Below are 12,571 nucleotides of genomic sequence, written 5' to 3'. Positions count from 1 at the left end.
GAGTATTCCCGTAGACATTCCCGACAAATCTGTATCGATGTCGTTTTATTTCGAGGCGAATTACGGATTGCCAAGCTAATGAAATTCCACTTACTACTATTACGACGAAAGTTATCTCGAAAAACGAAGTCTCAGTCGTCAACTGATATACAGCTTGTTCACACAAACTTGAAAGGTAACAAACTGGAAAGGTAACAAAACTGTGATTAAAACCACACTCACGCAGATATATTCTCTACCAACACGTATGTATTTCGAAACCTTACTTCTAATTACACGTGTGATTGTTAAGCTCAAAATATACGCTCGTAAATAATGACATTGGTGTGTTTTACAACAGTCTGGACTATCCTGAACAAGATTGTTTGATGAAAGTAATTTGTCAAGCTGCAAAATATGCTTTAAGCGAAAACGGTGTGCTTGGTGATATTCTCAAAATCATATTCACGTAAGTATTGTAATAAAAAGTATATTTGAAAGTTTTGATGTAAAAAGAAATAAAGAGAGATGTCGATATAAATTACAATCAACGAACAAATAATGTAAAACAATTAAATTTGCATTGCAGACCTTCCACGTCGAGAAGCGAGGAGCTTCCGAATGACATCACGCAAGCTGAGCACGAGCAACTTTGCGATCAACGTTACGAAAACTGTTCTCTGAATCCTTTAGATTTAATAATAAATAATAATAATAATAAGTCATTACGTCGATTATTAAAAATCTATACAAAATTCGACACAATAATCGATAAGTATTGAAAATAAAAGACTTGCATATAATATTTCGTCCGTTATTTATATTTATTTATGTATTTATTTATTTTTTTATTTATTTTTTTATTTATTTATTGCCTGCCTTTCTCTCTTTATTTTATTTTACACGCTAATAAATAATCAAGCGAACAAGAGCACAAGATTTACGCGCAATAGTCTTGGTCGTTGGAAACTATGGAACGCTTAAAACGAGCTGAAATCGAGCGAAGGTATCAGGGAAGTATGTCTTGCGAGTAGGTATACGCGCCAGCTCCTGGGCGTATACCTTCTCGTATACATATAGCGCGCTTGATCCCACCCCGCGCGCCATTACGGAGCACGCGGGGTGGAGTCAAGCGGCCATTATAGGCGCTCGCGCCTCAGCCAATCACCGCGCGACTCACGGCGCGCGGTGGCGATGGGGGAACGCGTAGCCTCGCCCACTGATACCTCTCGCGTTACCTCTTCGCACAACATGTATTCCTGATACTTTCCTGATATTTTCGAGGCTCTCGGACGACGCGCAACTCACCTTACCCGCTCAATTCTCTTGCTATTTCTTTCTCTCTTGCTTAATTCTCTTACATTCTTTCAATAATTTGTCAATCTTTAAACAATAATTTGTAAATTTATTATAAATATACGTATGTATATAAAACATACTATTTATTATTAAGGATTAATAGATGTATGTATGTACAACGTACATGTAAAAATAAACAGTTATGATAATAATGTAAGTAATCAAGTTTGATGCATATAAATTTATAAATTATATATGCGATATAACTTATATAAATTATATATGTGCGATTAAAAAGAAAATCGAATACACACCAACACAAATATAAAAACTAGTAACTTGTTCTGCTTTTTGATAAATATATATTTTTGTTTTTTTATTAAAGATATGACACACGAATACTCTTATGTCGCAATATATACTTGGATAATTTTATATTTTAAGAATTAACCAATTTATATATATATAACGTTTCGCCTCCTTCGTCTTATACAAAAAAAAAAGCAGCTCTCTCTTTTTCTCCTCTTTTTCTTTCTATCTTTTAGTATGCATGTATTCTAAATGAATGTGGCACAATATATATGTATACATGTGTAGATCAAAATGTTTTGAAAATTGCTTACTAATAATGTATATATACAACAGCATGTATAAAAGAATTCTTTAAGTGTTTAAAAAAAGCTCTTCATATTAGCAATTTCGACATTTCTTATGTGTACAAAGTATTTAAAGTTTAAAGCATACAAGCATACTTGTGTTGCATCTTGTGTGAAACTTGGATAAATCATTAAAGGCAAATTAAAAAAATTAAATACATATACAACACGAAATGTGAACCTGCTATAGATTAATAGCTATCGTTGCAACTTTAAAAAAATATCAAATCTCTCTCTTCCTTTCCTTCTCTTCGTTACATTCCCTCTCTTCTATTTCAAATAATAAATTTGTGTGAAGAACAACTATACCACACACCGTAGCGTACTATATTCACAGCCTATATATGTACAGTCGGCGGCGTAAGTGCCTCAGCACACAGACAGTTGCGTGAAATAACGTCTCTTTCGTTTATGTTCAAAGATGCTACTCGTGCAATTTAATGTGCTGAGACAATTGCGCCGCCGACTGTAGATATATATGTACGTATATGTTATATATATATACACATCGTAGATATAGATTTTTGTTTATGTACATTCTGAACTCGTTGTTCGCAAAGGTGGTTTTCGAACAACTCTATGATATTCACCAGTGTCTTTTTTTTTTTTTTTTATGACTTTCATAATGTCAACCTTGAAAGAAGCTTGTTTACACCATTGGCACAGAGACACAAAATCTAAAGAATTTGTTCGCCACCGTTATAAAATGAGTTGATGAATGTTTTCGCGAAGAGTTCGCGTGTCCTCGTTTCTACTCATTCTTCGGAGAAACTTTCATTAGTTTAGGTTTTCCAAAACGTTGCTTCTTGCTCCGTATGTTACTGAAGTATCTGCGGATTGCCAAGTGGTTTGTATCCCTGCAATAATAAAAAAAAGTTCGCGTGTTAATGGTCGACTGACACAGTTTTCCCTTGATGGGAAAAAGAGATAGTTTATATTCTCATTTGAAGAAATGTTTCGCAGCCGCGATTAATTCGATTGGATCAATTATCTCCGGATTGAGCGAATAAAAAGCTGTACGCAATAAAAAATATTGTAGAAAAACAAAACGAACGTATATAGCGAAAGGATAATAGATTCATACTGCACTTTAAATAATAGAAAAATTAGATGGCGATAGCGATGGAGCTCGTTCTATTTTTCAGTGATTCATGCTGCCGTAATAAGGTACGCTTAGTCGTTTACTTCCAGGCCTTACAGTGTTATTGAACGAGTCGCGCAAACGTTCTGTGAACGTTTTGTACTCCATTTCTGGATTACTCTGACCGAAGTCGAAGTCCGCGACTTCCACCGTGAATCTCGCTCTGTTCTGAATATAATACGCCACGCCGAACACTATCAGCACCACGGCCACAAGCGAGCAGGAGACCGGCACCACGATTACCGATAACTGCGGTTTTGTTGTAACTGCGCAGATAACAATTCGTATAAAAGTAGTTAAGACAAAAATGACACGTTTTTTACACGGCAATTACTCTCAGAAGAAACTTACCTTTATAAATATTGATTGTTAAGGGATAAATCTGTTTGCTAACTTCGTTTTCTAATATAACCAATATCGTGTATACACTCGGTTCGAGAAAATAATGAATGATGGAGAAGTTGCAAGATTTTAATTGCTCCGAGACATTGTTGTTACACGTTTCGTTTCCCGTTACGTTATATTTGCCACGATGAAATTCGAGACATTTGAAGAATGGACCTGATCCTTTGCACGTCACATTAAGTGACAGCATGTCCCACGGTTGGATCCAATTTGTACCTTCCACCGAGATATTCGTCAGTGGAGCTGAAGACACGTTTTTTTTTTTTTTTTAAATGAGAAATTACAAAATTGAAATTAGTTAGAAAGCAATTACACTTATCACTTAAAACTGAGTCTTTTGTTTGAGTATTATAATTGCATTACTTACTAACCACGAACGTAAATAGTCTTGTAGAAATATCCATATGTTTTATTAGGGTCTGGTGGAATGACAGACGCATTTGAGCAGATGTAAGGCAAAGACACATTAACATCATTCATTGTGCTTGTGGTAATCGGAGCAGCTGTCGTAAACGTTGTTGAGTTTGCACTTGTAACTATTGGTGGTAACATGGTGGTTGTTGTGGTTGTTATTGTACTCGTTTCATTTGCGATATAAGTCACGTTTGGATTTATTGTAATATTATTTACTGCAGTAGTATTGGACACAGGTGCTGTCACATCGAAGGGGTCTACTGTAGTTGTAGGCGGTAAGACTGTAGTTGTGGTTGTTACTGAATTGTACGAAGCAATCACCAGAGCTCCTATCTCGTGAGTCACACCGGGATTTGTAAAATTATAAACAAAAGTGAAGTCGTTTGTTTGCCCGTAATATTTGCAATCAATAAACCAATATGTCGATATTGATGTTGCGTTTTGAGTTACAAAGTTGTAATCTGCTTCATTCAAATCTATCATCAGTTTTGTCTCATTTGTGGAACTAATATAGTCTCCCGTTTTATTAGTATTTACTGTTTTGTTAGCTTGTATTATCATTATCTCACCATTAAGAAATTCTAAAAGTAAAACAGATAACAATTAAAAAATTATTAGAATAACCAAAAAACAAAAGAGCTTTTAATAGCGGAAAGAGAGTATTGGAGGAAATATGATAATATTATTACTATTATATATTAATGATGTTTATACCTGTGATCTCAAAGGAAATGCGAGAACTTGTGTCAAACATCCAAAAAATTCCCAAGCTGAGATATTCAACTTTTATTTCTGCAGTATATTTTCCGGGAATACAGTCTTTTTGCGGATAATTAATGCTCCAAACACTTGTTGTGTTTGATGTTTTTTCAGTCTAGAACAATAATAGTAATTCTATTGTAAAGCAAATTTCCATTCAACATTACGTATTAACATAAAGACTAAGATAACAAATATCACCTCACCAAAAGATGAGTAAAACTAATTATTGACTAAAAAGAATTACAAGTGCCTAACATTCTTCTTCATTACATCACATGTAAAATTGTGAATAACATGTAAAAACTTTACACTAACCTGATATTCATGTTTTATTAATGAATTATCAGTCCACGTGTATCTGAAGGTTCCTTTTGGTCGTTCGTTATCTTTTGTATACAAATCCGCCCAGAAGGTGATTGTACCGCCCAACACAACTGGTCCATTATGTGTCAATGTGACATAATCCGCAGCAGTAACTGCAAAACAACATTTAAAAAACAAAAACAACATTAAAAAAAAAAAAAAAACTAATGCTACAAGGCATATGCCACGTGATCTTTACATATATAAGCGAAAAAAAAACAAATATCAAACAATTATATACAAAAGTAACGGTAAAATTAGAAATTGATGTAATAAGGAAATGACAGGGCAACGTGACAGAACCGAGACGTGCGTTTTTCCGCAAGCGGTGAGTAGTCAGCATCGAGCACAATCATACATCACACCTTGTAGAAAACACCAAACACTCCAAATGAGATGGCAATAAAACCAGGTTGCTTGCATTCTGCTTGCGTTATTGAGACCTGTCACATTCGCGATCGCTTTCTCAAATTAATAAATTACGTTTCCTGACAATAAATTTTTGACAGCTCCTCACTGGATCGCCATTTTGCGATTCACATATATCAACACGAGCCACGATGCGACACTGAACCTACCAACATTACCAGCCGTTAGCAATCAAAGTTGATTATTATTATTAATAATTGCGATGTTATCTAGAGTTGATAATGAAAGCTGCGATATGCGGAATAAGAAACGAATTTCGCGAGAGGAAAGAGAATCCCCTTCTATACGCAATTCTATTTATCGAAAATAAAAATAAACAATAGACATGAGAAGCTTTAATTCTTTGGTTTTTTTTTTTTGTCATCTCTAGATGTAAAGCGAATAGGTGGCGGTGACATGAATCGGTTGCACTTTAATGGATCCCGTGCAAGATTAGAACGCGTGTACTACAACTGCTGTCACGCAACAGCTGACGGTGGCTGCGGTCACAACAGCTGATTGTGCAGCTGACCGGCTGAGTTGGAATAAATAAAACATCATGACAAAACAGCTCATAGAAGGGGATAATCTTTTCTCTCTGCGCGCGCAGAAACAGTGACATTGCAAAGATTTGTTAATCTATAAAGGTAATTGCACACAAATCGCCGTAAGAATTGACCAACGATTGTTTATATTCGAAAATGACAGCCTTAATGTCTTAAAACAATTGGCTACTTCTTACAATAGCTTGTGTCATGGCAAGTTGTGTGTGAAGGCCTTTTAACACGTAACACCTGTTGTGTTGCGTGTGTGTGTGTATTGTTTACAGAACACACAAGACTCTTGAACCCATCTCTCCCTGTTATACTTGATTGATGTAATTAATGACACGATGTTAAGGAAGTTTTTCTCACAACTTCAATTGAGTACCCGACGTTGCGGAATGAAGATGGAATTGAATCCCATTAAACGCGGAATGTCATCCACTTTGTATGCGGTACGGAGTTCAATGCCTGTGGACGAAGATCTGCGAAAAATCTTTGAGCTCAGAAACACGAAGATCAGCAACTGGATCATAGAGGTTTTTTTTTTTCTATTTTCCTTTAAAAAAATCAAACGAGTCAATGTAAGCTATGAGCGTTCTGTCGGAATATCGCTATTATCGAGAATTACTTTTGCAGGACAAAGCACGTGCGCTATGTGCCAGGTATACCGAAAACGACAAGGAGAACCGTCAGCGGATCTTGCGCACGCTAGCTTCGCGGTACGCGGTGCAACATGACAATATCTGCCAAGTAGCAAAAAAGTTGCTCTGTACCGAGGTGATAATCAAAAAATGTACCCGCCGTGCTTTGACACTTTCTGTTTCTTCTGTTGTATAATTTTTGTGCGTAAAGTTTAATTTCTGATCGCAGTCGGAAAACGTTAGGCAAATTGTTGTTCACGAGAGAACTCTGAGAAATGTTCTCACACCCGCCTACCATTGGTTATTCGTTATTGTGGGAAGATTACAGAACGGCGTTAAATTTCTAGTCGATCTGAGAACCGACGTGCTGGTAAGCGAATTGAAAAAAAGTCTAAGTCTTCTCTATTGAACACACGTTTGTATTTCAAGGAATAAACATTGAACTTGCAAACCAATAAATTTGTTGGCGATATTATGAGATTTTTTTTTTTAACTTTTTATTGAGACAAGTTTCTGCTAGGAACTATTGGCGGAAGTAAACGATCCCGAGGAAAGTGTAATAATACAGGAGTTAAATCACACGTTGAGAGATTTGTTTCTGCTCTGGTTTTCAGTGGGTTTTTTACACATGGAACGAGTAACGTGGGAAAGCGCATGCGATATATTACAAAAAGTAATTACAACTTTCTTCTTCACTTTGTTGTGATTTTGCACAACAAAATTTTTGCGTAAAAGATTGTACATTTTTTTTTTTTATTCCTGTATTCTCGCATTTCTGATTATTGTGTTGATTCTGACTTGCAAAGGTGTCCGACTACGAAGCCATACATCCTATAAAGAATTGGTTGGATTTGAAACGCAGAGTCGGCCCGTACAGAAGATGTTACATATTTACACATCCATCTATGCCGAGAGAACCCATTGTTGTACTGCACACAGCATTATGTGACATCATACCAGGTTTTGTACAAAGAATTTTATCTTTCAACTTTATAGAATTTGTTTTGTGGCTAATAGTTTTGTTTGTTTTTGTTTGTTTTTTTTTTGTTTTCGATGTACGTTATCACACAGATAGTGTAAAAGGTATCGAGGAAGCTGAAATTAGAATTCTGGGAAGTGTGAAGAAAGACGTAACGTTTCTTGAAGAAGACAAATCGAAAATAAAAGCGGCAATATTTTATTCTATAGCATCTACTCAAAAAGGATTGCAGGTACATTACGTGTACATGTGTGAAACAAAAAACAAAAAAAAAACAAAGCTTTACTCGAGTTTTCGTGAGTAAACCATTGTTGGTGTAAAGAAATGTTTTTGTACAGGGCATTGAACTGGGCAATTATCTGATAAAGAAAGTAGCTAGCGAGATAACAACTGAATTCCCAGCTGTGCAATTATTGTCTAGCTTATCACCTATTCCGAACTTCAAGTCTTGGTTATTGGACAAATTGAAACAAGGTGAGGTGTTTAATAATTCAAAAAACAAAAACAAAAAATATATATACAGCTAAAGAAAGATACTTGTATATAAAAATAATAAATATAATAATGTAATGTATATAAATTTCTCCGCATATAGATGTCACATTTATATTTTCCATGCAAGAATATGGAACTATGAAAAGTATATTAGAAACGAAAGACGTAGCACTGGCTTTAAAGAGGATTCTAGGTACTTCGTTATGGACGAAAGATAGACAATTATCAGAATCTTTAAAGAATCCTTTACTTCGAGCGTGTGCCTGGTACTTATACAAGGAAAAGAGACGCGGTTATGCTTTAAACAGTGTCGGTACGTCTTGTTTTTTTTTTCGTTTTTTTCTTACAATCTCAAATTCTAATTGAAAAAATTATACAATCATTGTATAAGTAATGTGTCTGTCAATAAGTTTTCGGTAGTACTTTCTGACAACAAAACTCATTGTCAAACAATTTGTCTGTTGCCCGACAGCTAATTTCCATTTGCGCAATGGAGCTGTGATGTGGCGAATCAATTGGATGGCCGATCCTTCTCCACGTGGAACGGAAAATAGTTGCGGCATAATGGTCAATTACAGGTATTCTGAGAATTGTCTTTGCAGACTTAAACATCGCTTAAAAATATTACATAGACATTTACATACTGTTTACTCTCTCTCTTTCTCTTTTTTAGATACTTTTTAGACAAGTGTGAAGAAAACAGTCGAAATTATATTGAACATTTTGTCATAAATGCGTCGGAAGATGTAATTAATCTTGCCGCCGAAGCAGAAAAATCGAGAACTTGCAAGAGTAAGCTGTAACTTTATAAAAATAAAAAAAAAAAAAAGGAATCGTGAAGATATATTTATTACTGCAGAAAAAAGTAAGATAATAATGACGTTATAATAATAAACAATTATGTTGCACTCTTCGAAGTCATATTAATTTATGCAGCACGCCATATTCCTATATTTTCACGGACAGTGAGTCTTTTATATTTCACTTACTCCTATCGTGCAAATATTCTACTACCGGCTGTCACAGCTGTAGCGAATATCAGGACGTAAATTTTTGTACATTATCGTTTTGCGCAAGATTCCAAATAATGAAAGAATACAGAAGCGTGAGAATTGGGAGTTTACGAGTCCCGACGTTGTGAGAATATAGAAACCGTGCTGTAACGGAGCGTCAGAAGCGAGAAACACAGCTGTTTCAAGATTCACTGCCAATATTGAAAATCTATGTAATATATCTACACAATAAAATCTATAAAAATCTATACAGTTTACATTTTGCATATTATAGATTCTCAATATTAGCATTGAATATCGAGACACAGTACATTTTTCGCTTTTGATTTTGTTTACGTAAACCAATGTGACTGCGAAGATCAGCCGAGTCTTACCGACAGAGAAAAATAAGAGCGTGCATGCGTAACGCGCGCACGCATGCGTTCAATTTAAATTGATAAAAAAATTCTTTATTACTCTTCAAATTTTATGTTTTTATTAAAGATTATTAAATTTGTTCATTTATACAATAGCTGATTTGTTTCCAGCTTAAAGACAGCATAATGGTCTGCTGACAAGTCTAGAACAAATAATAGTTTTGATTAAAAAATTGAATGCCATCTCTTCTGCTTTTTTTTTTACAGAATAATTATAGAAGAGTACAAAGAGGTAATGTAAAAGATGCACGTGTTCACACTTAAAGCACTGAATCGCGCGTATTTCCTTTTCTGTACACTTCTCTTAATTCTTGCACATAGACATATGTGTATGTAACTTTTTGCTTTTTATTCAAAGAAAGAAAACGGAAGAGAAATAAACTATACGAGTACACACCTGTAGTCAAGGCTGAGTTTGGTGAAAGTTCGCAGGAAGATGAGGTCTACTTTCTAGTTTTGTATAATCCAAATGGAATTCCTTAGCTACCTTTCTCCAGTTTTGTGCATCAAAATAATAATAAGTACCACGTTCGTATGTCGAAGTCTTTTCTACTATCCCTAAACCAGGTGCTTGCGTTATCCATACCTTCTCCTCCATATGATATCGCCATTCTCTGCTGTACCTTCATATCAAACACATACACGTTTGTGAGTATATTTCGCGCGCGTTAATGTTTACATCTAATTCGTATTTTGTTTATACTTACAATTCCGCCGCCGCGGCTAATTGCAATACATCTCCAACATTTGTATAAAACATATAAAACAGTAGATCATCTTTATATCGATTTAGTTTAACTGGCGCTAGCTTATCCCTAGAGAACATTAGAATAAAAACGTTAGAGTTTGTTGACCAAAATTATTGGTCAGAAAATCTTTTCGTATTTTTTTAAATCGCCTTACTTGCATAAAATACGAAAAGATTTTCTGACCAACTCGATATATATTATAAATGTTACTTCAGAGGGTGTGTATCAGTCTTTTAACAAATTTTGTGGGGCACATGTGGAAGGTCAGATATTACATTTACACGTGGTATCATTACTATAAGAGTGGAATATTGAAAGAAAAAATTTTAATCTTCTAGGCACTCATTCTAGCTGATTTTATTAGTACTATGCTTTAAAATTCATTGCCAGTTCTGAAGAAATACACATATATGTATAATAACGTAATGTGAATTACAGATCGTCAGTACTGGCAGTAAGTTTTAAAACAAAGATTGAAGTTTTGATATTGAAAATTGAAAATTTTTGATATTGAAAGCTGGAAAGAATACCCTTCGAATGATAGCTAATAGAATTACGATACCTGTTCTCTAGTACGGATTGGTACCTGATTGCAGCATTTATAAGATACTCCGGTGGTACGTGAAAATCGATATCCTGCGGTCGACAAGGTGTTTCCGCCCAGGGACCACCAAAATTCTGGTAAAGATTTTCAGGTGAATTCAAATTCAATCCTAACGCAGTAAGATCTTGGCCTAGCGCCAGTGACACTAGGTTTGGATCTGTCTCCGCTGCTCTAATAAATGTCAAAAGTCCGACCATGCCAAACTGATCCTTCACCATACTAGCAGGTATATTCGTTACTTTGCCTGTATATCAAATAGATGTTGTACAAGATTAAACATAAAAAAAAAAAAACGGTTATCGCTGTTTTACGCTCGTTAAGTCGATTGTTTACCATCAGGCGACGTTTGGATGCCTCTTTTAGAAGACTGAGACTTTTCAGGGCCAGGACCTCTGTTTGCCTGCAACACATCCTGTCCGATTTCTGGACCAAGTCCTACAGATATATTTTTATCACCAGATACGCTGCCACCAGGTGACGGACCTTCTCGGTTCTGTGTACCTGGTAATGCAGGAAAGTCTTCCGAGCTCATAGTAAATTCGCTCGATTCGGATGTTGGTTGTTTTACCATTCCAACTGAAATATAAATAAAATTAGTATAAGTGTATTAATAATATAAAACTTTGAAAGAAACTTATTATTAATATACATATTACAGATCATACTAATAATACAAAATAATATTGCAACGTAAGCGTATGCTCAACATATTTTACAGTGTACTATTTTTTTAAATAAGAGATTGTATTACAATAGAGAAAAAACTAATCTAAAAGCATAATAAACTTGTGTAAAACAACCATTGCAGATAATTTTACACTTAAGAAAAAAGAAATACATCGATAATTAATAAATGTGATATATAATCGATACTAACCATAAGGCTGTTTTCCTGGCATAGGACTAGGTTGCGGCATAGAATCACCTTGACCTCTATTCGTTAGGGAGGGAAATTCCGAGAGATCTAACAGAGGTGGAGTACTCGTGTCTCCACCACCTCCACTCCCAAAAACAGAGTGGAAATTGTTAACCGCACCTTGAGATCCGTAATTACGACTTGGAGGTATTCCAAAACTGCCCATACTACCCATTGGATTTGAAGCTCTGTAATATCGAGATAAAGAACGAGATTGTAGAATTATTCTACAATCGCGGCGGTTGCAACATTACTATCCAAATGATATTTTTAGCATCAACAGTGATGTTCGACATACACAAGGGTCACACATTGAAGATCATCGAATACAATATCTGTAATAGATTTTGTTAAAGAAAAATGAAGAAAACACTAACCCAAGAGCAGGCATCGTACGTCTGTCGGTAAAAGCTCTCTGCCCAAACAGCCCTCTGCTGCCCATAGGAGAGAGTTGCTGCTGTTGCTGATGACTGTTCTGTCCGCCGCCGGAGCCCGATGCTCCAGGATAAACGTTAGTGGCAACTACCGCTGAATTGACAGTACTCGATGTGCTTGCAGATGAGCCTGAGAACATGCCCGAGGTAGGCGTAACATGACCCGTGAGGGTCGAAGCGTTTAAACCCCCCCCTCCGCTGACTGTACGTGAAGTAAGACTTGAGTTCGCAATACTGCGTGGCGGTTGCTCAAAGTTCAGGTTGGCCATAGCCTAGTGGCACTACTTATTAAAAAAATGTTTTTGCCCGAAAGCAGGCACACTAGAACGCACTTTTGTTCTGCAAACAGTCG

The 12,571-nt window shown here is 35.7% G+C and overlaps 3 protein-coding genes across 4 annotated transcripts; 1 reads left to right on the top strand and 2 right to left on the bottom strand.

Moving 5' to 3' along the window:
- Positions 1 to 2,461: 2,461 nt before the first annotated feature.
- On the bottom strand, positions 2,462 to 5,547 carry LOC109858406. The gene is made up of 7 exons (XM_020435612.1): positions 5,385 to 5,547; positions 4,972 to 5,132; positions 4,609 to 4,768; positions 3,852 to 4,475; positions 3,427 to 3,723; positions 3,133 to 3,341; positions 2,462 to 2,791 (listed from the first exon to the last, which is right to left on the bottom strand). Exons 1-7 carry the CDS (start codon positions 5,440 to 5,442, stop codon positions 2,753 to 2,755), a joined length of 1,548 nt encoding a protein of 515 aa, XP_020291201.1. The 5' UTR covers positions 5,443 to 5,547; the 3' UTR covers positions 2,462 to 2,752.
- Positions 5,548 to 5,879: 332 nt separating this feature from the next.
- LOC109858408 (malonyl-CoA decarboxylase, mitochondrial-like) lies at positions 5,880 to 8,990 on the top strand. Of its 2 annotated transcripts, XM_020435616.1 has the most exons (11): positions 5,880 to 6,074; positions 6,257 to 6,508; positions 6,609 to 6,749; positions 6,843 to 6,983; positions 7,134 to 7,286; positions 7,420 to 7,573; positions 7,685 to 7,824; positions 7,931 to 8,066; positions 8,188 to 8,400; positions 8,560 to 8,665; positions 8,761 to 8,990. In XM_020435616.1, the coding sequence occupies exons 2-11, from the start codon at positions 6,320 to 6,322 to the stop codon at positions 8,888 to 8,890; spliced, it is 1,503 nt and encodes a 500-aa protein (XP_020291205.1). In that variant the 5' UTR covers positions 5,880 to 6,074; positions 6,257 to 6,319; the 3' UTR covers positions 8,891 to 8,990. The 2 variants fall into 2 exon arrangements, with proteins under 2 accessions (XP_020291205.1, XP_020291206.1); XM_020435617.1 differs by lacking the exon at positions 5,880 to 6,074 and having other exon boundaries at positions 6,081 to 6,508.
- Positions 8,991 to 9,560: 570 nt separating this feature from the next.
- Positions 9,561 to 12,513, bottom strand: LOC109858409 (CCR4-NOT transcription complex subunit 2). Its single transcript, XM_020435618.1, has 7 exons — positions 12,163 to 12,513; positions 11,747 to 11,973; positions 11,203 to 11,445; positions 10,852 to 11,113; positions 10,224 to 10,331; positions 9,914 to 10,139; positions 9,561 to 9,659 (listed from the first exon to the last, which is right to left on the bottom strand). The coding sequence occupies exons 1-6, from the start codon at positions 12,486 to 12,488 to the stop codon at positions 9,920 to 9,922; spliced, it is 1,386 nt and encodes a 461-aa protein (XP_020291207.1). The 5' UTR covers positions 12,489 to 12,513; the 3' UTR covers positions 9,561 to 9,659; positions 9,914 to 9,919.
- Between the last annotated feature and the right edge of the window lie 58 nt (positions 12,514 to 12,571).

Source organism: Pseudomyrmex gracilis, unplaced genomic scaffold, assembly GCF_002006095.1.
Source record: "Pseudomyrmex gracilis isolate BER0280 unplaced genomic scaffold, ASM200609v1 scaffold_203, whole genome shotgun sequence".
Taxonomy (NCBI): Eukaryota; Metazoa; Arthropoda; class Insecta; order Hymenoptera; family Formicidae; genus Pseudomyrmex; species Pseudomyrmex gracilis.
Note: the sequence above shows the minus strand (reverse complement) of the source record. Positions and strands in the feature narration are given on the sequence as shown.